Source organism: Macaca mulatta, chromosome 18 (genome assembly GCF_049350105.2).
Source record: "Macaca mulatta isolate MMU2019108-1 chromosome 18, T2T-MMU8v2.0, whole genome shotgun sequence".
Classification (NCBI taxonomy): Eukaryota; Metazoa; Chordata; class Mammalia; order Primates; family Cercopithecidae; genus Macaca; species Macaca mulatta.
This window is the reverse complement of record NC_133423.1, coordinates 14,258,897-14,285,466: the sequence shown is the minus strand read 5'-3', so window position 1 is coordinate 14,285,466 and position 26,570 is coordinate 14,258,897. Positions and strand designations below refer to the sequence as shown.

The window sequence follows — 26,570 nt, the reverse complement described above, 5'->3', positions numbered from 1 at the left end:
ATATAAAACTTTAATCGTATTAATAAATTAATCGCTATAATGTAATTAATCAAACTACAAACTACAGTTGGATTTCACAGTTTTTTCCACTCTTATTCTTTTTCTTTCACAATCTAATCTAGAATCCAATATTGTCTTTCATTTTCCTGTGTCCTTAGTCTCCTCCACAATTCCTCAATGTTCTTGTCTCTCAAGACCTTGATGCTATTGAAGAGTATTGGTCAATTATTTGATAGAGTGTCTCTCGGTTTGTCTGATGCTTTCTCATGATTAGACTAAGGTTACATATTTTTGGCAGGAATAACACAGACATGATATACTTTCTCAGGCTATCATATCAGGGGAACATGACGTTTATCATATCTCATGAATGGCGATATTAACATTGAGCACTCGATTAGGTGATGATGACCCCATTTCTCTGGGGTAAGTTGCTATTTTTTTCTTTTGTAATTCATAAAGATCTCAGGAAACTATTTTAAAATGTTCTGGTTTCTCCTCAAACATTTATCCACTAATTTTCAGTATCCATAGATGAGTAGTGTTAACATTTTTGAATACTTTCTTTCTGGAACCACAAGATGCTCCAGGATAATCTTGTCTTTTCCTTACAACAACTCTGGATTCTAGTTATCAGATGAGTTGCAGTATCTTTGATTGGAGAGCAGCATTAGAAAGCAAGATCTAGGTATTAAGAGTTTCCATTGCTTCTTGAGTTTCATTGTATGTAGGTGCTTTGAGCAGACATCAGCAGGAAATATATGTATGTATACTCATGCATACAAACACATCTATATTTATTTCCACATAATTCCTTCTGTCTGTATATATACTAAGAAGGCATTAGTGTATCATACCTCAGATTTTAATCCAGTGCCACACCTTCATGTAACTTTTCTCATTTTTTTATTTGTAACCATTTCCTTTGACAATAATGAATCTTACTCTTCTTATCTATAATATATTTACTTATGTGTTCAATCCCAATATACACGCAGAGTAACACTGCAATCCCTAAATAGTAACCACGTAAAAAAATATACTCAGTATGTAGAGTACATTTCTTCTGAACAGCAACTTTTTTGGTCTCTATATTTTGAGTTGAAATACCCTCTTCCAAAATTACTTAGGTTGTATTTTCCTAATTCCTCTCCGTTTGATGTTATTTGTCTATAATATAATAAAGTACACTTGCAGTACTTTGCCTTCATTTTAGGAATATCTCCAAAGTTCTGTTTGATTTTTTTGCCAGAGTTTACACTAATTAGTATTTTACTCTATATCATGAAGAATTCTGTGAACTTGGACAAATGAATAGTCATGTGTCTGCCATCACGTAATGACGCAGAACAATTTTATCATCCTCCTTTCCTTTGTCGTATCTTTTTAGTTTAGGTACCACAGGCTTTGTTTATTTTTGTTTGTTTATTTTTTTAAAATCCATTCACCTCTTGAAGGACATTTGAGTCAATTCCAGTTTTTGGAGGTCATGTATACAGCTGCCATAAATGCCTGCATACAGGTTTTCATGTCAAAATAAGTGAGTATGTTTTCTAGGCCTGCTGCAACAAAACACCACAAGCTGGGTGGCTGAAAACAATAAATTAACTCTATGAGAGTTATCAAAATCAAAGCATCAACAGGGTCATGCTTCCTTTGAAGCCTGTAGGGGTGAATCCTTCCATCTCGTTTCTAGCTTCCAGTGATTTCTGGCAGTCCTTGCTATTCTTCCGCTTGTAGATGCATTGCTCTGATCTCTGCTTCAGTTGTCACATGGCAGTCCTCTCCCAGTGTCTACCTTCTTATAGCGACACCAGTCATTTTGGATTAAAAACATACCTGCTCAGGTATGACCTTATCTTAACTATTTACCTCCAAAATCACTCTATTTCTTAACAAGGCCACATTCGAGTGTACTGGATGTTAGGACTCAACTTGTATCTTTAGGACACAACTCAACCCAAAACACAAAGTTTCCTTTTTTCCTGGGTAAATGACTGGGAGTAGGATTGCTGGGTGTTATTCAGTATATGTTTAATTTATAATAATCTTGTATCTTTCTACCTTGATAAACTCACTTATTACTGGGCATTTTTGTGAATTTTATGGAATTATCTAGACAATAATCAAGCCATCTGCAAATAAAGAAAACGACATTATTTCTCTCCAGCTTGTATGTTTTTATTTCTTTTTCTCACTTATTGCATGGCCAGGACTTCCAATATTATAGATTTGGACTGGTGAAAGAATACATTGCTACCTTGTTTCCAATCTTAAGGAAAAAGCGCATAATATTCCATAATTGAGTATAATATTGGCAGCATTCTTTTGTAGATACTCTGTATCTGTTTAAGAATCTTCCCTTCTATTCATATTGTGCTGATAGTTTTTACAATAAATTAATTTTGAATATTGTCAAATGTTTTTTTCTTTGTCTATTGAGATGATATATGACTTTTCTTTTTTAATCTGTCAACATGGTAATTTACATGAAAATATTTTATAATATGGACGCATCCTTGTATTCCTGGGTGCACTCCAGTTGATAGGGATATACTTTCCTTTTCACAAATAGCTGAAGTTACAATTATTTGTAAATAATTTTTATATTTGTTTATGAGGGATCTTGATCTGTAGTTTTGTTTGCTTGTAACATATGGTAGAATTTATCAGTGGCATCAATTTTTACTAGAACTGTTCTTTGTTTTTGTGAAGGTTTTTAACTGACTTTTTGGTGATATATATATATGCTTGTGTGTACGCATGTGTATGTGTACATATTTATGTGGTTGTATATATATGGTTGTTTGTAAATATATATGTGTGTGTGTATGCTAAGGTTATTTATCTTTTAATATAAATTTAGTGGATTCTCTCAAGAACTTCATCTAAATGTATGGGCATAGAATTGTTCAAAGTAGCCCTATAATCTTTTTAATGTCTGTGGGATCAGTATGTGTGCTCCATTTTTCACTTCTGATAATAGTAATTTTTGTCTTCTCTTTCTCTGTATGTCCCTTGGTCTTTCTCGATAGAGATTAATAAACTTTAGCAATATTTTGAAAGAATCTGCTATTGGTTTCATTATATTACTCCAATGCTTTCAATTTCACTGCTTGTGATCTAATCTTTTTATTTCCTTTTTTTTCTGTTTGCTTTGGGTTTTATTTGCTCTTTTTTTTTTTTAACAGGAAAGAATACGCTATCTTTCTCATACTTACAAAATATTTCAAAATTTGACTTTAGGCTTAATTTAAAAGGAAACTTCAATAATGTCCAAAAAGTGAATCATACCCATTGATAGGAAAAGAGTAATCCCTGTATCTGAAGTCCAAATGAGTTAGGTAATTTTTAGTCATCACAGACAGCTATTAAAAATTACCATAGACTGGGCAGCTTATAAACAACTGATATTTATTTGTCACATTTCTAGAGGCTGGAAGTATGAGATTATGATGCCAGCATGATTGGCTTCTGACAAGAGCCCTCTTTCCGTTGTAGACTGCTGACTTCTGTGTCCTTACAGGCAGGGAGAGGCTGAGAGAGCTATCTGGGTTCCCCTTTGCAAGGGCACTAATCCCATTCATTAGGGCTCTACTCATATGACTTGATGCCTATAGGACCCACCTTCTTGTACCCACCTAATACAATTTCATTGAGATTTAGGATTTCAAATATGGGACCCACATTCTAATACCATTTCATTGGTGTTTCAGATTTCAAATATGAATTTTGAGGGACATAAACATTTAGTCCTCTGAAATGATACATAGCCTTAGTGATAAAATAAAAAAATTAAGAATAATTTCTTATGAAGTTCTTAATAATTTTATGGTAGAAATTTTATTATAGATTGTTTGGGCTCCTCTAATTTTTACCACACTAGGCTCCTTAAAACAATTCTATCATCTCACTTTCAAATCTAAATATCACATTTTCCATCATTTCTGTGCCCCATTTTTTTTTAATTGACATATGGTTAGTTACTATAATTCATATAAAGGTAGATCTTGCTTCTCAAGCTTTTACGACCTCAACTACAGCACTAATATTTTGTTAAACCAGTTTATTTTTCCCACCCAAGACTTGATGAAACTGAGTTTGGGAATTTCCATCCTTTACAGAAACAGCAGGTGATTCTTACTCAGTAGGAAAAACTAATATGAGTTTAATGAATTGGGGCTAATTTACTATGTTTAATATGTGTTAGTGTTTCTCCCAAAACAAAGAAACATCCCTAAGGCTAAAATACAGTGTCCTAATATTTCTTCTGGTTTTCATAGCTCTTACCATGCAGTGAGTATTAAAGAAGAGATATTATCAAATTAAAACTCAAATTGAAATCATTTTGCATTTTATGTTCAAACATTTTGGGGATCTTTTGCTTACAAAGAAAAAAGGAAATAAACAAAGAAACCCAAAAAGAAGGGCTCCTGAAATGTGCTGAAGTGGATATTTTCATATGCATCTGATTTTGTTTTTATGATGTATTTTGAATGTTTGTTAAATCAAGCTATATCATATGGAAAAAATATCAACAATATCAACAACAAAAACTGCTGTATCCTCAGTGATCCTAACATATGTACAAAAAGCAATATTATTTAAAGCCACTTTTAAATGAAAAAACATCTGTGAAATCATTAAAATGTATTTTTTAATGGATACAAGTTATTTTAAAAAGTAATAATTGCCAGTATAAAAGTGAAAATCATTAGCTAAAATATTTTCATACTGAAGTAAGTAGACACCAATGGTGATACTATAAAATACAAAACCTCTTAAGATTTGGTTGCACCTTATGTTTTTCTTCATATATATGTAGCATTTTCACATGTAGTAAGCATGCAGTTCTTCACTGTGTATTATTGTGCTTTAAAATATATGCAATGTTATTATCTATGCATCTCAAGCATGATAAATTATAGTTTATTCACTTGTATTCCTAAAATTGTTTTCAATACTTTATTATTATAAATGATAACATATTGAATATCTTAATCATCAAAGCATTTTTTAACATTCCATATTATTTAGTGTTCCCTGAAGAAAAATGAATAGGTATATAGATATATTTTTTAAATAATTGATATGCACTTACACAATTACTAAAATCTCTATGACTAATTAAGAACTATATATGCATATCAGAAGGCAACATTTTATGAAATGAACTATAATAGAAAAGTGGGAACATTTCTTGGTATCAAAAATTAAATTGAGCCATTTCATTGAGCTACTGCAAGACCTTCACAGAGCCAAGCAGTAGCCGGCATCTTAATTAATACATGAAGGTTTATGGAAAATAGATGAATAAGGAAAGGTGTTAGAAAAATAATTATGTAACAAGTTTTGGTTTTTTATGCCCAACCAGACTATACCTCAAATACTAAAACAAACAAACACACAAAAAATAAAACAAAGGAAAATAAATTATAACATAGTAACTGAAAATAACAGACTATTTTAATAGGTGGCAAATATTCGTTTAATTGTAATACAAGAATAGATTTCTAACCCTTTGAACTCCTTTGAGTGGTATCCTGTAAAACACAGGTTCCCAACTCCCAGGCCATGAACTGCTACCTGTCCTTGGCCTGTCGGGAATCTGGCTGCACAGCACGAGGTGAGGGCAGGCGAGCCAGCCTTACTGTCTGAGCTCCCCCTCCTCTCATATCAGGGGCAGCATTAGATTGTCATGGGAGCATGAACCCTGCTGTGAACTGTGTATGTGATGGATCTAGGTACAGAGCTCCTTATGAGAATCTAAGGCCAGATAATCTGAGGCAGAACAGTTTTATTCTGAAATCATTCCCCCTCACCCCACCAACCATGGAAAAATTGTCTTCCACCGAACTGGTTCCTGGCGGCAGAAAGCTTGAGGACCACTGCTATAAAAGTTTTCCCAATTTCTGAATATCATTTGAAGTAAATAATATTTAAATAAGCCACTTGTTGTTGTTGTTGTTGTTGAGACGGAGTCTCGCTCTGTCTCCCAGTCTAGAGTGCAATGGCCGGATCTTAGCTCAATGCAAGCTCCGCCTCCTGGGTTCCCACCATTCTCCTGCCTCAGCCTCCCGAGTAGCTGGGACTACAGGCGCCGCCACCTCGCCCGGCTAGTTTTTTTGTATTTTTAGTAGAGACGGGGTTTCACCATGTTAGCCAGGATGGTCTTGATCTCCCGGCCTTGTGATCCGCCCGCCTCGGCCTTCTAAAGTGCTGGGAATACAGGTGTGAACCACCGCCCCCAGCCTTAAATAGGCCACATTTTGATCAGCTTTGTTTCAGCTCTAATTGGGGATTTAAAAAAATAATTTTTTTTTTCTCTTATCTCCTTTCCCCAATTAAGAGGGAATTATAATGCACTGAATTTTAATTGGTAATTGCCTCTTTCTTGTACGTGTTTGAAATCACCAATTTTACTGCATCTTAACTGACATTGCGGTTCCCTATTTTATTTAAATTGTTACAAATTAAGTATGACATACAGAAATGTAGATACAGATATAACCTTGTTTAAATTTGCATGCAGGCTAGGCGCGGTGGCTCACACCTGTAATGCCACCATTTTGGGGGGCAAAGGCGGGTGGATCACGAGGTCAGGAGTTGGAGACCAGCCTGGACAATATGATGAAACCCCGTCTCTACTAAAAACACAAAAATTAGCCGGGCGTGGTGGTGCATGCCTGTAGTCCCAGCCACTAGGAAGGCTGAGGCAGAAGAATCGCTTGAATCTGGGAAGCAGAGGTGGCAGTAAGCCGAGATTGCACCACTGCACTCCAGCCTAGACAACAGAGTGAGACTCCCTCTTAATAAAAATAAAAAAAAAAAAAGAAAGCAATTTTATTTTTAATCTAATTTATATTTACTTATTTATTAATGCAAAACTGACCTTACAGACATACCTGATAGGAGATTTCCTATTGTCTGGGTCTGTGGCAGACACCACGCCTACAAATGATCCTTGTGGGGTTTCTTCAAAAATTTCAAATATGTAATACGGAAGGAGGAAAAGAGGAGGCTCATCAACATCTTCCACCTGGATCTTAATGAAAGTGGTGGAAGCTTCAGTGTGGTATTTCATGAGCTGCTCATCAACATGATGGTTTTTAACTTTTGCTCTAATACCATAGTGGTTCTGGTGCTCAAAATTCACTTTCTGCAAAGAAATACAGTGTACACAGAAGAAATGGCTTTAATAACCCAAGATACTACTTAGAAAAAAAGTTTTACCTGTTAAAGTAAGTCTCAGTGGCCTTTCAGTTAGATTTTTCTTTTTATGTACATGGATCTCTCTGATATAATTGTTAATCAGGCATAACACATCTGTGTGTATATTGTCAGTTACCTATTTTAGTTTGGAGATAACATTATACTTTTGAGGGCATAAACATCTACTGAAACTGAGAATTAATTTCCTAGTATTTAAGATATTTTCCAAAAAGTTTTCTTTTAATAGAATTAAAACAGTGTTCTGCATATAATTCAAAAAGCTCTGTAATAACTGTATCATCCCTAAAATCCTTTTCTCCATAAAATAGAAATTACAGGTTCTCATTTCAATTATTTAATGAGTTAAAAATTAACCAGTTACACAAAATAGGATATGTTTTAATTTTGCATTATTCTGCAAGGCAAATAATTTTAACATGTCTACCTTTTTTAATATAACTATTCCTTCTTGAGTTTCATGATTAGTAATAATGTCAAATGTCTGTGAATCATCCTCTTCAATGCTGTAATCCATTTCTGCATTCTCTCCTATGTCATTATCATATGCCATGATTGTTCCTATAGAAGTCCCAGTGGGTGCAGATTCAGAGACCGTCAGGCGGTATAAACCTTTAAAAACAAAATTTGAGATATTTTGGATAAATACTTAACATGGAAAACTTGCAATTATAGCATTCTTTATTTATGATCTCTAGGGAATCCCATACCTACCTTTCCCAGTTACTTGTTCTTAATCTTTTTTTCTTTCTCTTTTTTCTTTTTATTCCTTCCTTCCTTCCTTCCTTCCTTCCTTCCCTCTTTCCTTCCTTCCTTCCTTCCACCTTCCTCTCTCTCTGCCCCCATATATAGTCTCTTTCCCTTTTTTTTGAAATATAAATACTTTCTAATATCTCATTTGAGCATCTATCATCATCTCTCAAATATATCTTAGGAAAGTCTATCACCAATATTACTTCTATTTACATGCGTGTCACCTCAGTGTTCATGTTTTATTTTTTATTGTAACCTTCAATCATACTAAATTAAATTCGACAGAAATAACTTTCAATTTTACTCTAACATTCCTGATACCTGAAGTTACTGAATGAATATACATGTGGAATAAAGGTGGGAGAGTCTGCATGCAAATAGCTGAGTTCCAAGAAAAACAGTTTGATTCTGAGAGCTTCTGAGGGTCTGAGCCTGCATTACATTAGCTATAGAGGAAATGCAAGGAAATACAGATTGAAAAGAGTTGGTAAATGAATGTAATAGAAAAAATATTTTGTAGTCAAAGATGACCTAGTTGATTTGGTTCTGAGAAAATAATTGCAGATGTATTTTAAAAACATAAATATAACTATAAATTGCTGGGATTTTTTTTTTATTTTTCAGGAGTAACTTGAATGAAACTGATATAGAACTACACTATTTTTAAATTATTATTTGCAATTGCATTTTCATCCATGTCAATATATGACATTATTCGTGTCAAGCGGCATCAGCAAACATGCAATATTTTAAAAAATGAAACTCCTTAGAATTCTAAAAAAGATGCACATATAATAAAATTCTTCTTTAAAGGAATTCCTATTTCGTTTAGAAGCATGGAGGAGGCAGTCACTTCAAAGACTGCATTTGAGACTTTAATATTTAAGTGGGATAAATGTTATTTTTAAAGTGCTAATATTTTACTACTTTTTTAGAGCAGATGTTGAAGATTGACTATGTAGTAGTACTTTTTACATTATAGAAAAATTAAAAGAATTGTCTATGCTATTGGAAAATTAAAAATCACTAAGACATTAATCTGCAGAAAACAATGACATTGCCATGAACGTGAAAGCGAATGTTTAAAACTTAAATGTTATTGAGCTGATATTAAACTATTGGCCTTCAAAATGAAAAAGAACTGAAGTATTTTCCTCAGTCAATATTTTGTCTATACAATTTTCCATACTTTCAAAAATTATTTTTTTGAACACAATTTTTACAAGGCCCTGTCCTAGAGGCTGGGGCTAGAACAGGTGACTATATATATATATAAAAGCTGCCACCATCAGCTCATATTTTTGATGATAAAACAGACAATAAATAAGAGCTACTGGTATATATGAAGGTAGTATTCTGGTGGAATAGTTTAAAATTAATGATAAGGTATAAAGTATTCACTGTAGATTTGACTTTTGGATAAGAATTGAAGAAAGGAAATGAATATCTGGGGAAAAATAATTTCAAGAAGAGGAAAAGCCAGCAAGTCTGGAGTGTTCTGGGAAAAGAGAGGAGGACAGTTGCCTGGTGTTGGCTTCTTAGTAAGCAAAGGGGCAGATAGAAACACTAAGGTTTCAAGAGGTAATGAGACAAGACTGGACAATGGCAGATTACTTCAGACCATTAGGACTATTTAGGTGATATTCAACCTAAGGACTTTTACATCTGTGAGGGAGATGGGAAGACCTTCAAGTGATATGATCAGATGTGCATTTTAACAAGATTATAAAGCTGTGATGAAAATAAACTAAAGGAGAACAATGGTGTAAGCAGAGAGACTAGATGAGAGCCTATTGTACTAACAGAGACAAAATAAGATGGTGGCATGAGCCAAGGTGCTAGAGATGTAGTTGGTGAGAAGTGTTCATGTTTTGGATATTTTCTAAGGCAGAGAAAACAGCATCTGCAGATAATTAAATTTTCACTCTGAGAAAAAGAAACGTAGAAAAAGTAGCTTCAATTCTTTATGCAGGGAAGGAAGAGGGTATGTGTGTGGGTGTGTATGTGTATGTGTGCGTTGTGTGTATGTGCATTTGCTCACAGAATGTTGAAAGCCAGGAGCTATCAGAATTGTGGAGGTCATCAATTCAGGCTGAGTGAAAAATTATAGTTGACTTGAATATGCCCACCATAATCTGAGTGGGATCACTAATTCTTCACAACAGTCGTGTTTATATTGAATAAGCAAGATTTTGGCTTGAAAAATACGAAACCTGGATGTTTGAGTACCTGTGATGGGAAAATCTGTAGGAAGAGGGGGTTCAGAGGAGGGGGCTGCTGGAATCAGCAGCTGGGTTAAGTGTATGTCAGGTTTTAAATGTGTAATGTGTGTGTGTGTGTGTGTGTGTGTGTATATCAGGAGCTCAGAGTATGTTAGGTTTTAAATGTGTATTATACATGTATAGTATATTTGCATTATATATTACATATGTATATTATATGTTATATCCATGATATATAGTGAATGTATCTTATATATAAATCTATTATATATTGTTATGTTATATAGAAATATTTATATATTATATAATATATGATATACATTTATATGTAATACACATATATATTATATATAATACACATTTAAAAACTAACACACACTTAACTGAGCTCCTGATTCCAGCTGCCCCCTCTTCTGAAACCCTTCATATATATATATAAAATATATATATAAATATAAAATATATGAAGATGAGTAGACAGATGTACTCTTGTGAAGTTCATGGGAGAAGTTCAGTCTGGAGATGTATATTTAATACGAGCTTGTCAGTACAGAGGTGGTATGTAAAGCCATGTGTCTGGTTAAGATCATAAAGGAATGAGTATTTGACTCACAGATATTCTAAAGTTTAAAGTATATATAGAAGAAGAAAAGGCAAAGAATGAAAAAACAGGGACTAGTAAGATAGAAGAAAAAGCTAATGAGAATGGAACATTAAGGTTTTCAAGGAGAGGTTGATCAATTATGTCAAATTCTTCCAATAAATCAAGTGTTATAACTGAGAATTGACATTGCATTTACTTCCATTTAGGTTATTGATAGAAATGATCAGATCAGTTTGGTCAAGTAGTGTGGATGTAGCTCAAATGGAGTAAGTTCTGAGATTTTGAGGTCATTAATTGAAAACAATAAGTATTCACAACATTTTTAAGAAATATTATCTAATGAGAAAGGAGAAATACAAAGCATCTTTAGCTGAGTATGGAAGTGAAGGCATGAAAGTGTTTTTGTTTTGTTTTGTTTTAGGATGTGAGAAACAAGAATAAGAAGTATGTTTGGATATGACAGATATGAACCAGCAGAGGACGCTGTTAACACAAGGGAGAGGGATGTTTGAGAGATGCCTTTAACTGGGAGAGTAGAGAGTGTTGCCCACAACACTGGGTATAGGTATTGAGTATTTAAATTGAGAGGAGGGTAATGGGATTCCCACAGGGGAAAATCGTGTGGACAAGAGTAAGGAGGCCAGTATCAGATTCACCCACACTCGTATTTGAGTGAAAGTACTAAGAGTAATACCATCATCTCATATTCAGATTCGAGTAACGAAGACAATTTTAAAACATATTTTAAAATTCTAATTTATTTAAAATATTTTAATATCAAAGTTGAGAAAAATCAGAGGGAAACTGAGAAAGGGAGTAGAAGCTTCAGGATATTTTATTGCAACAAGTTCTTTGGGAATCTTCTATTTAATCATCATCTGCATAAAATTTAGACCAAATTTATTGAATAAATCCAGTCACTATTTCCCACATATTATACACCAATTATTTTATAAAGTTCTGGATATTTCATATTTAACTTGACATTCTCCTCTTGCCTTCAGAGGCCACATTAATGTTGTGGACAGTCACACACATCATACATTACACTACATAGAGACAGATGAAGGTGTAAACTCTGACCCCTTTGCCTATAGTCCATCCACAGAGGAACTGTTTTCTCAACCCATATAACAGTGGTAATTTTTTAATATGACCAAATTTAAAATGGTGAGATAGGGCAGAAATAAAAAATTGAGATTTGTGATATTTATTGAAAAATCAAAAGATCTGATAACCTTGCATGTGTTGGCTATACTCAGTAGTGTCTGTATTATTTAAGTGTGGGCATTTGTGTGTGCACACACACATTAACAGTATTCTCAAGTCTGTACACTTAATGAATGGAAAATTCAAGGTTTAAAAGCAAATTTGTATGATGCCAACGTCCTGTGCTTATTCATGGACTCAACTACCAGAAGGAAGTCAGTGAAAGTAATACTTCACTTGGGCCATTAAAAATGACATGATTTCACTTGACTTTGAGGAATGGGGGCAAGGTACAGAAAAGGATAAGAAAAAAAGTAATCAAAAGATAGTTTTGTTTCTGTCTATAAACAACAACTAAGAAATCATGCTATGGTATAATTTTTTATTGGTTCCTTTCTTTGTTCCATGATAATTAAATTTTCTTCCTAGCATGATAATTACTTCTGCTTTCTGGAAGTGCTTATAAATGTATTTCTGTAGCTAAAACTGTATAACCTAAAAAATAAATTTCCTAGAAAAGAAATTCCTCCAACAATTGCATAAGAAAATTTTATGAAGCATACTATGTGCTTATATTTAGCTTGTAGTAATTGCTTAAATTATTAGAGCAGGTGTGGCCTATTCTGGCTATAAAGTAAAAAGAAATACAAAAAGTCATTTTTAAATGATTATCTATGGTTTGCAGAAGAAGGACCCCATAAAGATATCTGTGTCCGAATTCCCCTGAACCCGTAAATATGTTACCGAAAGTGGCAAAAGGGAATTAAGGTTGCAGATGGAATTCAGGTTGCTAATTAGCTGACCTTGAGATGGGAATATTATCCTGCTTTATCCATTCAGTCTAATTACATGAGTGCTTAAAAGTAGAAGAGGCAAATGTGTGGGTTAGAGAGTTGTCAGTGTGTGAAGTATGTGGCACTCCTTGCTGCTTCCGGGATGTGTGGGCTAAATCAAGAACCATAAAGAGGCCTTCAGGAATTAAGGATGTCTCCCAACTTACAGCCATGAAGAAAACAGAGACCTTAACTCTACAAATATTGTAAACTGAATTCTGCTAACCCTTAATTAACGAGGAAGTGAATACTCCCCTAGATCCTACAGCGAGAAATGCCTCCCGGAATCCTTTGATCATAACCCAGTGAAACCCATAATACATTTGTTTTAAGCCACGAAGTTTGTGGCAATTTATTACAGCAGGAATAGAAACTAACACATTATTCTTTCATTTATATTTAACTTTCAACATGAATTAGAATAATCATACCAGAACAATTGGCAAATTTATTTTATATAATTTCAGTGTTAATGTAGTATTTTTAGAATGAAAACAATAAAATCTACTTCTATTTAACACACTTATATTTATATTATAATGAAGAATTAGAATGCTTTTTACTTACTTTCTTTAAATATAGGCTTATTGTCATTAACATCTGAAAGTTTAATTAATACACTCGTTGTTCCAGACAACGCTCCTGGCTGACCAATCATGTCCTTGGCTTGAATGATTACCCAATACTCATCTTGCAGTTCTCTATCCATTTTAGAAGATATTCTTATGACTCCTTTAAAAATGTAATAAAATTCCAATTATTTCATTATTAATCATGACGAAGTTCTAGTTAATTTCTTAACCACTGCACTATACATGATTTTGCTGTATGTTGAACCACGACAATGTGACAGAGACTTCCCTGGAGAAAAATAATAATAATAAATTAAACATCAACACTGCCTGGAGTCTAGAGTGATCATCACAATACTAGGAACAATACTAGGAACACTGGTAGGCCCTTAATAAAATACTATGTTAAGATAATCCACAGGTAGAAAAAAAAAAGAATGTCTTGTTTTTTACTTTAAACTATTTTCTGCTATCTTCTCTAACATAATATCGGCTTGCTACAATTAACTTTGTCCCCGAAACTCTGAAGTTAGTATATTATTGATAAATTTGTAAATTATAATACCAAATTTATGAAATAAATATCATGCCCTTATTATTTTGAAGCCTGCTTAGAATTATGAGATCTGAAGAAAACCTGGTTGTTGACCCACAGTTATTTTATATGCGTGTGTGTGTCTGTGTGTGTGTATATACATGTATATGATATATTCAAACTCAAGATAATTAATGATATATATTGCAATAAATGCTTAACTTCTATAAGATTATTTAGTATAAATTAATTATCACTGAGAAGAACCTAAGAAAGTCTTAAGACAGGTTCACAGGAGAGGACTCAACATTTCTAAAGATTTGGGAAACACATAGACATTCACAAAAAATAGATAATAGCCAATACCCAAATATATCACGGACAAAATATTCAATACAAATTGTGATATTTATGGACATAGAGATGGAAACCATAGACACTCAGGTCTACTAGAGAGGGGAAGGAAGGAGGGAGGGAGATAGTTGAAAAACTTCTGATCAGGTAGTATGTTCACTACCTGTCTGTGACGGGATCATTACTACCCCAACCCTCAGCATCACAGAATTTACCCACATAACAAACTTGCACATTTACTCCCTGACCCTAAAATAAAAGTAAATTTAAAAAAAATACAATGAATTTGTGAAAAAAAATTGACATATGAGTATAAAAGGCACACCTGATTTCAAAGACTGAGAAGAAAAAATGTGAACTATCTCCATAGTTCTGTATTGATTATTTGTTGCAATGGCAGTATTTTTGATATATTGGATTAAATTTAATGTAATATAATTTTTTTAAAAAATGGTTGTATGTATTTTTAAAAGATAAATGAGACCATAACACGAGGGGATTTTAGTTGGGGACTAAGTGTTTCACACATGTAACCAATTATCTGAATCCCAGTGGAAAGCATTGAATATGTTGCGCAAGTGCTGCTAGCATCTCCCTGTATGTGACTCAAGGGAGAAGGACGTAGGAGTCTTTGTTCCCCATTAACTGCGCCTACTTAGCTTTCAACTTTTCCTCTCAGCCTTTAGACTGAATAAAGAATATGTATTTCTGGATCTTATGCACTTCAGAACTTATGCTTTCAGTAATTTGATCCATGTTTGTTGCTGTCCATACCAACTCTTCTCCAGCAACGCAAGTTATAGTTTAGCTACCCTACTCAGTATATTTAAAAAGTCAGTGTGCAAAGTGGAAAGAAAAAATGGTCACGAAGGCCCGGTATGCCCCAGCATGTGTTTGTACTCTAGACACCTCCCTTTCTTCTCTCTGCTGTGTTTCTCCACACTGGTGTCCTGTTATTCTAAGAGTTTCAACTCTTTCCCACCCCAGGAATTTCCCTAATTTTTCCCATGCCTTGGAATCATCTTCCGCTTTCCCTTCCTTGTCTACAGGCTCAGCCAAAATTCTGATTTCAGTGCATTCTGCCTTGACCACAAAATATAAAGTAAGCCTCACTTGTTTTCTCCCACTGGAACTTTTTGGTTTTACTTCATAATTACCCACAGTGGAATGTATGTGTGCATCACTATTCATGTTTCATGTCTATCTGCAAGTTCCAAGAAAGAAGAGTCCGTGAGTGTATTTTGTTTTTGTTACTATTATATTTCATTTTAATTTTGCAACTTTGTACCTTTATAAATCTAGCAAGTTGTATAACACTTGGTACATATTCAGCCTTTTGAGACCTGAATGTGGGAAGGAATTAAAGTCTAATGTTTTGAGGCATTCGTTGCATATAATACAATAATTTTCCTTCCATGCATCTGAAAAAATAAAGGCCATGTACATTCTTGAGAGAATTAAGAACACAGTCACTCAAATAATATTTTTTAGGATCAGATTCTCTAAAGAAACCTTAACTGAAAAGGGCTGAGACATTCAGTATTTACTGAGTGAATAAATAAGAAATGTTTAAAGATCGAACACAATACTTTAATTCTTTAAAGGTTTTGATATAAGCTGGAAATAATATTTTCCTTGTATCAAAAACCATAGAATTTTACTTCTTTGGCACTTCTCACGTTCTTGGATGATTAGTTATATACTTTTTTTTAAATCAGAGGAGACTATAAACTCCTAAAGGAAAAAAAAATTATACGGGCCTAATATTTGTTTTGAACACAACAATTAAGATTTGTTTAATGAATTACGGTCATATGATTATTTAAAGAAAAAATAAAAGCGTGTGTTCTACTTATTTTATATTTAATTGATTAATGCAAATTGGTAAAGCAATGCAGAAAAAGAATCACATATTGTATTCATGTAAATCAGAAATATGTAAAATACAGAATTATTTTTAGGTGAATGTCTCATAACAATTTGTACACTTAGCTTCATACTCAGACTTAATCTCAGTCATTCTGTAGGGGTATGCAGCTGTATTTCATTGTGGTTTTAGTTTGTATTCCCTGATGACTAATGAGGCTGAGCATTTTTAATATGCTTACTGGCTTTTGTATATTGTTCTTTGTCACTTGCTTATAAAAGCGTTTTCCCTCTATTTCTAAATTGGGTTGCTTGTCTCTTTTTCTAATTCACTTAAAGGAATCCTTACATATGATTTATACCACATATGCAAGTAATTTGTGCTACGGACATGGAAAATCCAATTTCCTAACCTTAGAAATACCAGCTAAAAGACTAAAAGTAATTAAATGCTTAGGAATTGCAATCTTTTTATGTATTGGCATATCAGGTCTACTGTGAAACATGTTTCTAAGCAGATAATTTTTGCTGACAATTGCCTTCTTTAGAATCATGTTAAACTTTGCTTGTTTCATTCATAAATACCTGTTGTTGGTTCAACAGAAAAATATGGCTGGCCTTGTAATAAGCTGTAGAGGAGACGAGCATTATTACCACTTGAAGGGTCATCAGCATCACTTGCTGTCACCTGGATGACTAATGTTCCTAAAGAGAACATAATACAGTAAATTAAGACTGTTCTCTTATTCAGGATGAATTCAGTTCTATGAAGCGGTCTTTCTTTACCAAGCAAGACGTTGTTACAAAATGAAAGCTCAATTCACCTCCTTGTTCTTAACTGTAAAAGTAATGTATTTTTTTTGTTGTTTTTTATTTTTTTCAGGCAAAAGAATATAACTTTTAATATAAAATATTCCTAATCCCCATATGCAATATGGAATTTTCAACATATAGATTGGTGGCCTAATAAAATGTAGCTATTAAACAATTCACTGTAATGTGTAATTTGTAAATCATAAACTTTTCCAAGGTGTATTATTAGTGGAGAAATCAAAAGGAACTTGGAAATGCTTTTCACCAAAAACTAGAGTGTAGTATGTACCTTAAACAAATTGGAGAAGGTTGATAAATATTTACAACGATTATTGAATTAAGCTTGAAAGAGGATGCAGTTGAGGATGAGGATGGGCATGATTATTTAGCTCCTTTAATTCTCTTCTCTAATATACCTACTTGCTTTGAATTTTTTAAAAAGCAAGTAAAACCTTGCAGATATTGATAACATAAGCATTCTCATTAAAATTCAGTAACAAGAAATGAAATCATATGGAATAATTATTTATACATTTAAAATTATTGCTCAGATTTTTTTTTTTTTTTGAGACAGAGTCTCACTCTGTCGCCCAGGCTGGAGTGCAGTGACCAGATCTCAGCTCACTGCAAGCTCCGCCTCCCAGGTTTATGCCATTCTCCTTCCTCAGCCTCCCAAGTAGCGGGGACTACAGGTGCCCACCACCTCGCCCAGCTAGTTTTTCATATATATGTATATTTTTAGTAGAGACGGGGTTTCACCATGTTAGCCAAGATGGTCTCGATCTCCTGACCTCGTGATCCTCCCGTCTCGGCCTCCCAAAGTGCTGGGATTACAGGTTTGAGCCACTGCACCCAGTCTAGTGCTCAAATTTAAAAAATATATATTTATTTAAAAATATTGAGCTTTCAAAGTATCTTTCTGTAAACATGGAATTGAATGTCATGGATCTTGTTGGAAATATGTATTTGTTGAAACACTATGTACTGTGTCAATAAGAATGGCAACACGAATGACACAAAATTAAATAGCTTCTGTGGTTTTGTTTGCAGCTGGCATCATGAATTTTCTCATCACAGCCCAATTTTATAAACTGATACACTCTAATAGGAATCCATTCTATACTTCACCAACATGAAGCTTTCCCTGTGGTCCTAAGTAGTATATATGCTTTGCCATTTTGTCTTAACATTTTATAATGCTGTTTAATATTTGTTTTAATATCATACAGCATATTTTATTGAAGTAGAATTTCTTCTTATTCATATAATTTTAATGGGTAATACTTTTATTTGATTCAAAATCAAGAACAATAAAATGCATGAGAAGAAAACTCTTTGCCTCTCTTTTCCAAAACTTATTCAATTCCTTCAACCACTCAACTTGTACACACTTAGTAGTTTCAGATATTTTAAAGTGAATTTATTTAGTAATTTTGAAAAGTTGTTCCAACAAAATAGTTCATAGGGACCATCACTTTCATTGATCTATATTTGGCAAGACTTGTTCCTTTAACTATCCTTCTATGCACCGATCCACTTACTTCTACCACATTTCCTCATTATAATCCTTTATCATTTCTTTCCATAAGGGGTTCCCATGCCTGGTTTCTAGAACTATATTTCCTATCTTTGGTTTCAGACACCATCATCAAAATCATAACATTTGTAGAGTTGACTAACATACATTTTAGAAATATAAGTCTTTAGAGCCCTTAAGCTAGTACTATACAAATGAGAACAAAGAAGTCCAGAAAATGCAATGACTTACAAAAGATGACCTCACACTTTGGTGACAGAAATATGTCATACAGTGAGGTTCTTTTCTCCAGTCCAGTTTTTTTAGCACACTTTTTCTATAAAATAAATTTTATTTTATATATTCAAGGTATGTAATATGTTATGCATATAGATATTAATGTGGTTACTATAGTGAAGCAAATTATATCCATCATCTCACAAAGTTACTCATTTTTGTGTGTGCACGGAAAGAGCAAGTATAATCTACTCACCCATCGCAAATCTCAAATATAATACAATGTTATTAACTATAGTCCTCATGTTGTACATTAGATTTCTAGATTTATCTTACATATCTGTTACTTTGTATTCTTTGACTTACATCTCTCCATTTCCTCCCTCCTCATACCCCCGACGTGTTATTTTATTCTCTATCTTTGTACATTGAACTTTTTTAAAGATTCCACATATAAGTAAGATCATGCAATATTTTTATTCTGCGTCTGGCTTATTTCACGTAGCATAATGTCCACCAGACTCATCCATGTTGTGGCAAATGGCAAGATTTTCTTCCTTGACAATACTTAATAATATTCCTTTATAAATATATAACACAGTTTCTTTATTTATTCCTCTATCTGATAAGGGATTTATTTAAAAGAACTCATACAACTCAACAGCAAAAAGTCAAATAACCAGATTAAATAATTGGCAAAGAACCAGAATAGCCATATCTCCAATGAAGACACATACAAATAAATGGCCAATGGTTATATGAATGGGTTCTCAACATCACTAATCATCATGAAAATGCAAATAAAAACCACTATGAAATATCACTTCACACTTCTTAGGATGTTTATTATTAAAAAGACAAGAGATAGCAAGTGTTGGTGAGAGTATAGAGAAAAGGGAACACTTGTGCACTGTACGTGAGAATGTAGATTCATGTAGCTATAATGGAAAACAATATGGTGGTTCCTAAAGAAATTAACAATAGAACTATTATATCACCCAGCAATCCCACTACTGGGTATTTATTTAAAGAAAATGAAATACACCACTAGCAAATATATCTGCACTCCCATGTTCACTGCAGACTTATTCACAATAGCAAAGACATGGAAAAACCTCTCATTTCTCTTGATTTCCCTTTGTATCTGATGCCAGTGTGTACTCCTTACACACACCTGGATTATTGTGCCTACTCAGTAACCTACTGTACACCTGTTCTCCCAGGTCTTCTCTTGATCTGACCCATAGAGAGTAAAGAGGCAGTGACACGCCAGAGCAAGTGAACATTTTTTACTGATGCTTCATTTACTTGTAACCAAAAGATACTTCTTCAACATTTTTCTCTTGTTCTCTGCTAAGTGGGAAATCTAATGTAGCCTGTTAATAGATTACACAAAATAATTTATCTGAGTGTGTAGAAAATCTAAAATGTCAAAGTCTTAGAAATTTTAGTGGATAAAAACTGTGATATTATAAATATTCAGAATACCACTCATATATGAATTTGATGGGAATTTTAATTTCTGGGGAAATATTTACTATTCTTTCTTATGAACCTTGTGGCATTTTAAAAGAACCAAGGCTATAGAATTGGATTAACTCAACAATGTTTTAGAAATGTTTACTTTTTGGTAAGGACTATCAGTGAGTATTAAGCGATTCATTCCTTACATTTGTGTGTGTGAGAAGATGCTTATGTGTATATAGAGGCATATATATATACACACACACACACGTAGATCTAAGTAATTGTGTGTGTGTATATATATACACAATGTGTATATACACAAATGTGCATATATATATACACACACACACACGTGTATATACACACACATATGTGTGTGTGTGTGTGTGTGTATAGATGCACATTTACTGAAAAGGTTCCCTGATGTTTAGCTCTGCCACCTTCTCATGAAAGGGTTCCCTATATTTGTATAATCTTATCTCTGATTCTCTAGTTGGCTCCACTAGCTATTCATTACTGCAGGGCAAATATTATTCTCTGAACTACTGTAGTTTTGTCCTAGGCCTTTGCTCCTTATTAGAGCAACTCCTGTAAGTATTCTTCTTCAATAAAACTGCCTTGCAGAGATTGCAGCATTCAGAGATCGCACCATTGCACTCCAGTCTGGCCGACAGACATAAATCTGTAACTAATTATATATCTGTATCTAATATATATATGGGTGTGTGTATATATGTATTTGCCCTCTTAATTTATATATAATATATAATTTGTAAATTATATATTACATATAATTGTTTTTTGCTTTATATATTATATATAATTGATAATCCTTACCAAAGGACTTTGCTATATATATTAGATATAAATTAGATATACTTTGCTACATATAATTAGATATAATATAATATATTATATATAACATATATATCTAAATTAAGAGGACAAATATATGCAGCAGTATTTCCAAATATTTAGTGCTTGTAGTTTTTCTCTTAATTTTTACTCATGCCTTGGAAATGTTGGCTGTAAAATTTAGATGAATCTTAGCAATGTTTGATTTTTACAGGACCTAATTATCTTTGTTTTATTTTATTTAGCTATTTCCTACTTTCTTTTTCCTCTTTCAGTTATTATTGACACCACGATTTATAAAATACAGTTTAAGCAATTTTAAATCCTCTTAGATAGTTTCTATTTTTTTAAAAGAGAATTAAGCCTGTATGTTTTCCTAATCAGTAAGTTATATTCTGCAGAAATCCTCAAGAAATAGTCAAGTAACATAAATAGATCATAATAATAATTAAATATAAAAGCAGAAAGCAATATAAAAATATTTAACACAATAGTAAATATTTATATTTTTATGAAGACTTGTTATTTGTAAGCGAATCAATTTGTACATTCACCTGTAGTTAGGAATTAGATTATAGTCCACATAAAATTGAAAACATTACTATGAAACCAATAAAGCGTCTTTCAGTGGAAATGATCAATTGTCTTATAGTGCTCCTTTCCTAGTTAAATATAGGTTAACCAATACTTGTTGGTTTAGACAATGAATGTTTAATTCCTACATAATTTTTATAAGAACATATGTAAGTATTTCAGCATTTGTCTGTAATATCAGCACTGTGTCATGTTTAAGTCATAATGAATACCACCACAATGCTCTTTTCAGGTACTGGAGGATTTCTAGGCTTACGTAATTACTTCCGTCATGTCCTGATTACTGTTTACTGTCAGAATCACTCTGCCTCTGGTTGATGAGAAATGTGGCTCCCATTCCCGGTCATCCCATTTCCTAAAATCAACCCACTATGAATTGCTGTTGTGCTCTGAAATATTATGACTACTATTCTACATAAGAACCACTGTTTATAAAGGCCATATCTGTATCCTCTTGAAACTTTTAAAATTGTATTTCCATGGAAAATATATTTCAATTTTTTATATATATAAGGAGAAAAATTTACAAAAACATAATAAAGTACATCTAAAAATCCACTTTCATTTGCAATAAAAACTTTTTAAAAATTAAGAATGAAAGGAAACGTTCTGAATCTGATAATGAATGCTTTTAAGACTTGACAGTAATTATATTTAATTGTGAAGTGTTAAAACTTTTCCTCTGCAATAATAAAAGGAAAAAAATGTTTTTCTGTCACTATTTTTTTTTTCAGCATTGTATTGAACTTTCTAGACAATGCAATGAGGCAATACCATGCAGTTCTAACACATTTATAGACAGGTAGATAAATAAATATTGGAAAAGAATAAATAAAATTAAATAATTAAAATCAATAATATTTTTGGTAGAAAATCAAATAAAATATGCATATAATTACAGAAAAATATTAAATTCATAAATTTAACAAGTCAACAGGAACACAAAGGATATATAAAAGTGAATTTTTAAAATATATGTATATATATATATACACACTCTGGTATCTATATTCATGAAACTTATTTTAGTTAAATATATAATATATATGAAAAGGAAATAAAATATTCAGGAATATTAAAACAAAAATCATAACCTCTGTAAAACAACTAAAGATAAATTAATGGCACAAGTAAACAGATGAAAATACTGGATTTAGGAATTAGATGACTACTTAAAAATAAAAAAGATACACAGCTTAAAAGCTGTCTCAATCAAAATCCTAGTAGATTGTATAAATGGTTAACTTGGAAAGACAATTAAAAAATAAATAAAATTTGTATGGAAAAACAAGGACCAAGCATGGCCAAGGCATTTTATGTTTGTTTGTTTGCTTTGTTTTGTTTTTGTCTTTTTTTTTTGAGATGAAGTCTCACTCTGTTGCCCTGGCTGGAGTGCAATGGCGTGGTCTGAACACTGCAACTTCTGCAATGCAATTTTATTGAAGAAGAATACCTATAGGAGTTGCATTAATAAGGAGCAAACGCCTAGGACAAAACTACAGTAGTTCAGACAATAATATTTGCCCTGGAGCAATGAATAGCTAGTAGAGTCAACTAGAGAATCAGAGATAAGATTATACAAATATAGGGAACCCTTTCATGAGAAGGTGGCAGAGATGGACACCAGGGAAACTTTTCAGTAAATTCTGTAGGGTCAGTTTGATATCTCCATTTATCTGTCCATCTAACACCAATTTTGGGATATAAAATTTGGCACCTGCTTTAAACCATTCACAAATATCAATTTAAAACAGATGGTAGATCCAAATGTGAAAGGCAAATAATAAGAAACATAAGAATATAAATATTAGAATAATAAAACTTTCAGAAAAAAAGAAAAATAGAGGGGAAAAAGCAAAAATTTCAGAATCAGGGCAAATATATGTATATAATATTTATGGAAAACATATATTTAGGCCTGGCGAATTTTATATTTTTCTCAATGCCCAAATCTCTTTTTCAATTTGTTAAACATATTTTTTGTTCCTCTACCCAGGATGGATTGATTGTTCTTACTCTACTGAAGTAGGGTAGCATATTTAGGGTGCATTATCTGATAGGAACGTGAAGCATGGTACAGGTCATTTATTTCTAACCTCTTTGCCTCTCTTCATTCATTTGATGAACATTTTATTCTGAGAGCATTAATACCTGCAGAGTGGATCTCACTACATTAGTGAATCAAAAATTAAATTCTTTCTTTTTAGAAAAGATTTTAACATTAAATATAGAACCAGAAGAATATTCTTCATCAGTATTTACATCATTTAATGAGTTTCTTAGTTTAACTATTTTATCATACAGTGCCTTATGTTATCCCTGTTCTCCTTTCAGATTTAACTAAGTCTTAAGAGTTTATTTTTTGCTCATTTGTTGGACACATTGTTTCTCACACTCCATGGAAGAAGCTACAAGTACAAAGCAAATGTTTGCAAAATTCACTCTAGCTTATTTTAATGACTTAATAATAGTCATTTTGAAAAACAGGAAATCTGGGACAAATGATTCTAAGACATGATGACAGAAAAATAGGAGTAAAGCAGAACTGTCTTGGGTAAAACTGGAGATCTGATCCCTCACTCTACCTTAAAACAACAGTGACAATATAAAATGACCACTAAGATAGCACACAAAATGGAAATAATGTAGCACGAATTGTGTACATTGAATTGCCACAGCCTTAAGTCCTATTATTTCCCCCTAATACACCATCTGGTAAGCAGAATTGGATAACTACCAAATGATGGGAACTCTGAAAAGTTTAAATTAATGAGATCCTTGTAATCAAATTAGCAACAAATGCAAACAGAGAGTGAGAAAATGCTTTTTTGGGGGACTGAAGGGTCCAAAGTTCAGCATGCAACCCTGAGTTTGGTCACTGTGGCTGGATCAGAGGTGGCGGTGGTATTTGGAAATGCAAATAATCAAAACGACTTGTAGTTTGTATCCATTCTAAGTGAACAAAAGTGTACTTAGAAAAAAAAATTCTCTTAGAATCGTATTTTAATTAGAGTAGCTTATCAGTTCACTTATTCTGATAATAAACATACAAATATAATTATTACTGTAATCATCTTGGGTTCCATTGTTGTGTGGATAGTTGACATTGTTTGTATTACTGTGGAGAGACTTTTCATGATTGCAAATTTAAAACATTAATTATGTATTTCTAGCTAGTTTCTGAATCTTGGCAACTTTTCATTGCAAAAGGTCTTTATAAAAATAAGTTCAGCATAATATTTGGCTTTGCTTATTTTATCAGTCACAGTATTTGCAGAAACTTATTGTAATATAGGTCAGTGGTCATTCACGTTTTTGGCACCAGCGACCAGTATCGTGGAAGACAATTTTTCCATGGTCAGAGTGGGGAGTGAGCATGGGGATGGTCTGGAGATGGTTGAAGTGCATTACAGTTATTGTGCACTTTATTTCTACTATTACTACATTGTAATACATAATAAAATAACTACACAACTCACCGTAATGAGGAATTAGTGGGGGTCCCTGAGCTTGGTTTCCTGCAGCTAGATAGTCCCATCTGGCAGCGATGGGAGACAGTGACAGATCATTAAGCATTAGATTTTCATAAGGAACATACAACCTAGCTTCCTCACCTGTGCAGTTCACAATAGGATTTGCACTCCTATAAGAATCTAATCCTGCCACTGATCTGACAGGAGGAGGAGCTTGGGTGGTAATGCAAGCCACGGGGAGCGGCTGTAAATACAAATAGGGCTTAGCTCTTTTCCTTGCTGCTCACCTCCTGCTGTGCAGCCTGGCTCCTAAGAGGCCACGGACAAGTACCAGTCTGTGGCCTGGTTGTTGGGGACCACTGACGTAGGTGACACAGGATGTAAACTTGTACCACATGCTTGAAAGGAAAGTGTTAGTTTGGTTGTCTCTAGAAATTGCATTTACTGGTATATTTTTCATTTTTATGACAGAAAATTTTAGTGTGATAATAGCATCTTAACAGAAGATAATATTTGTGTGTGTGTGTGTGAAATGAAGCATTCTGGTAATGTTTTAAGGTGCTAACCTGTATAAAACTACATAGAAAATTTAAAGATTGAGAGCATTAATGGAAGCATCAATAATAATTTATCCAAACAGCAGATGTATTCTGCCATCAGTGAGTAAAACCTGAGGTAAAGGCAGTGTGACTCCGTCTCTGCTGAGTTATGTAAGTTTTATTATTAACCAGGAGTTATCCTGAGGAATTAACTATTCTCATGCAGATGTTTAACATGGCTTACAAATCTTTATTGAATGATGTCCTCCCCTGTATCACATAGAATGTTTTATCCACTGGGGATTACGGGAGGCATACAAACAAAAACTCATAAAAAGTGAAAAATTTTCACATGCAGACTAATTTAGATATTATGTAGGCAATAGAGAAATTAGCAACCTGTGGCAAGGGCATTTTATAATTAAAGCTTACATTTATTATGGAATGCTAAAGTACAGTTGCCACAGTACAGTATAGTGTTTGAATGCTAAGATTTCAGCTGTAGATTTCAAAATGACATTTACTTTAGTATGTTATATTTTATTGGCTTTGAATTCAATAGTAAGAAGACTCACCATTCTTTTCTTACAATGTAGATAAAAATGTAATGGAAAAGCTATTTTTACATCCAGTTTTAGTACAAGTATACTTTGATTAATCTGAAACAAATTTATTGAGATATTGGGTTGTAAAATTGTCAACTGTAAAGCAATGCAAATCAAATAATATTATAGCGATCCACACTCTGCATCAGTAATTTCTGCAACAATAAAACAGGTACAAGATGAATAGGTGATCAAATGATCAAATACATGACATAATAATTTTATAGGTGTATCTGCTCACTGCTTCACATTGGGAACTAATTTTATTAGTACAAGGATAATTATTTTTCTAC

General features: G+C 33.0%; 1 protein-coding gene across 4 annotated transcripts in view; it reads right to left on the bottom strand.

The window, feature by feature from the left end:
- CDH19 (cadherin 19) overlaps positions 1-26,570 on the bottom strand; it is a 102,077-nt gene that overhangs the window by 35,678 nt on the left and 39,829 nt on the right. For all 4 annotated transcript variants that reach the window (XR_001441172.3, XR_013408278.1, XM_077975091.1 and 1 more), the window contains 4 exons: positions 16,764-16,883; positions 13,419-13,583; positions 7,658-7,842; positions 6,906-7,159 (listed from right to left, as the gene is read on the bottom strand). Coding sequence is in view for 2 of the 4 variants with exons in the window: in XM_077975091.1 (XP_077831217.1) it covers positions 6,906-7,159; positions 7,658-7,842; positions 13,419-13,583; positions 16,764-16,883 (724 nt within the window). In the remaining 2 variants the exon portion in view is untranslated. The remainder of the gene's footprint in view (positions 1-6,905; positions 7,160-7,657; positions 7,843-13,418; positions 13,584-16,763; positions 16,884-26,570) is intronic.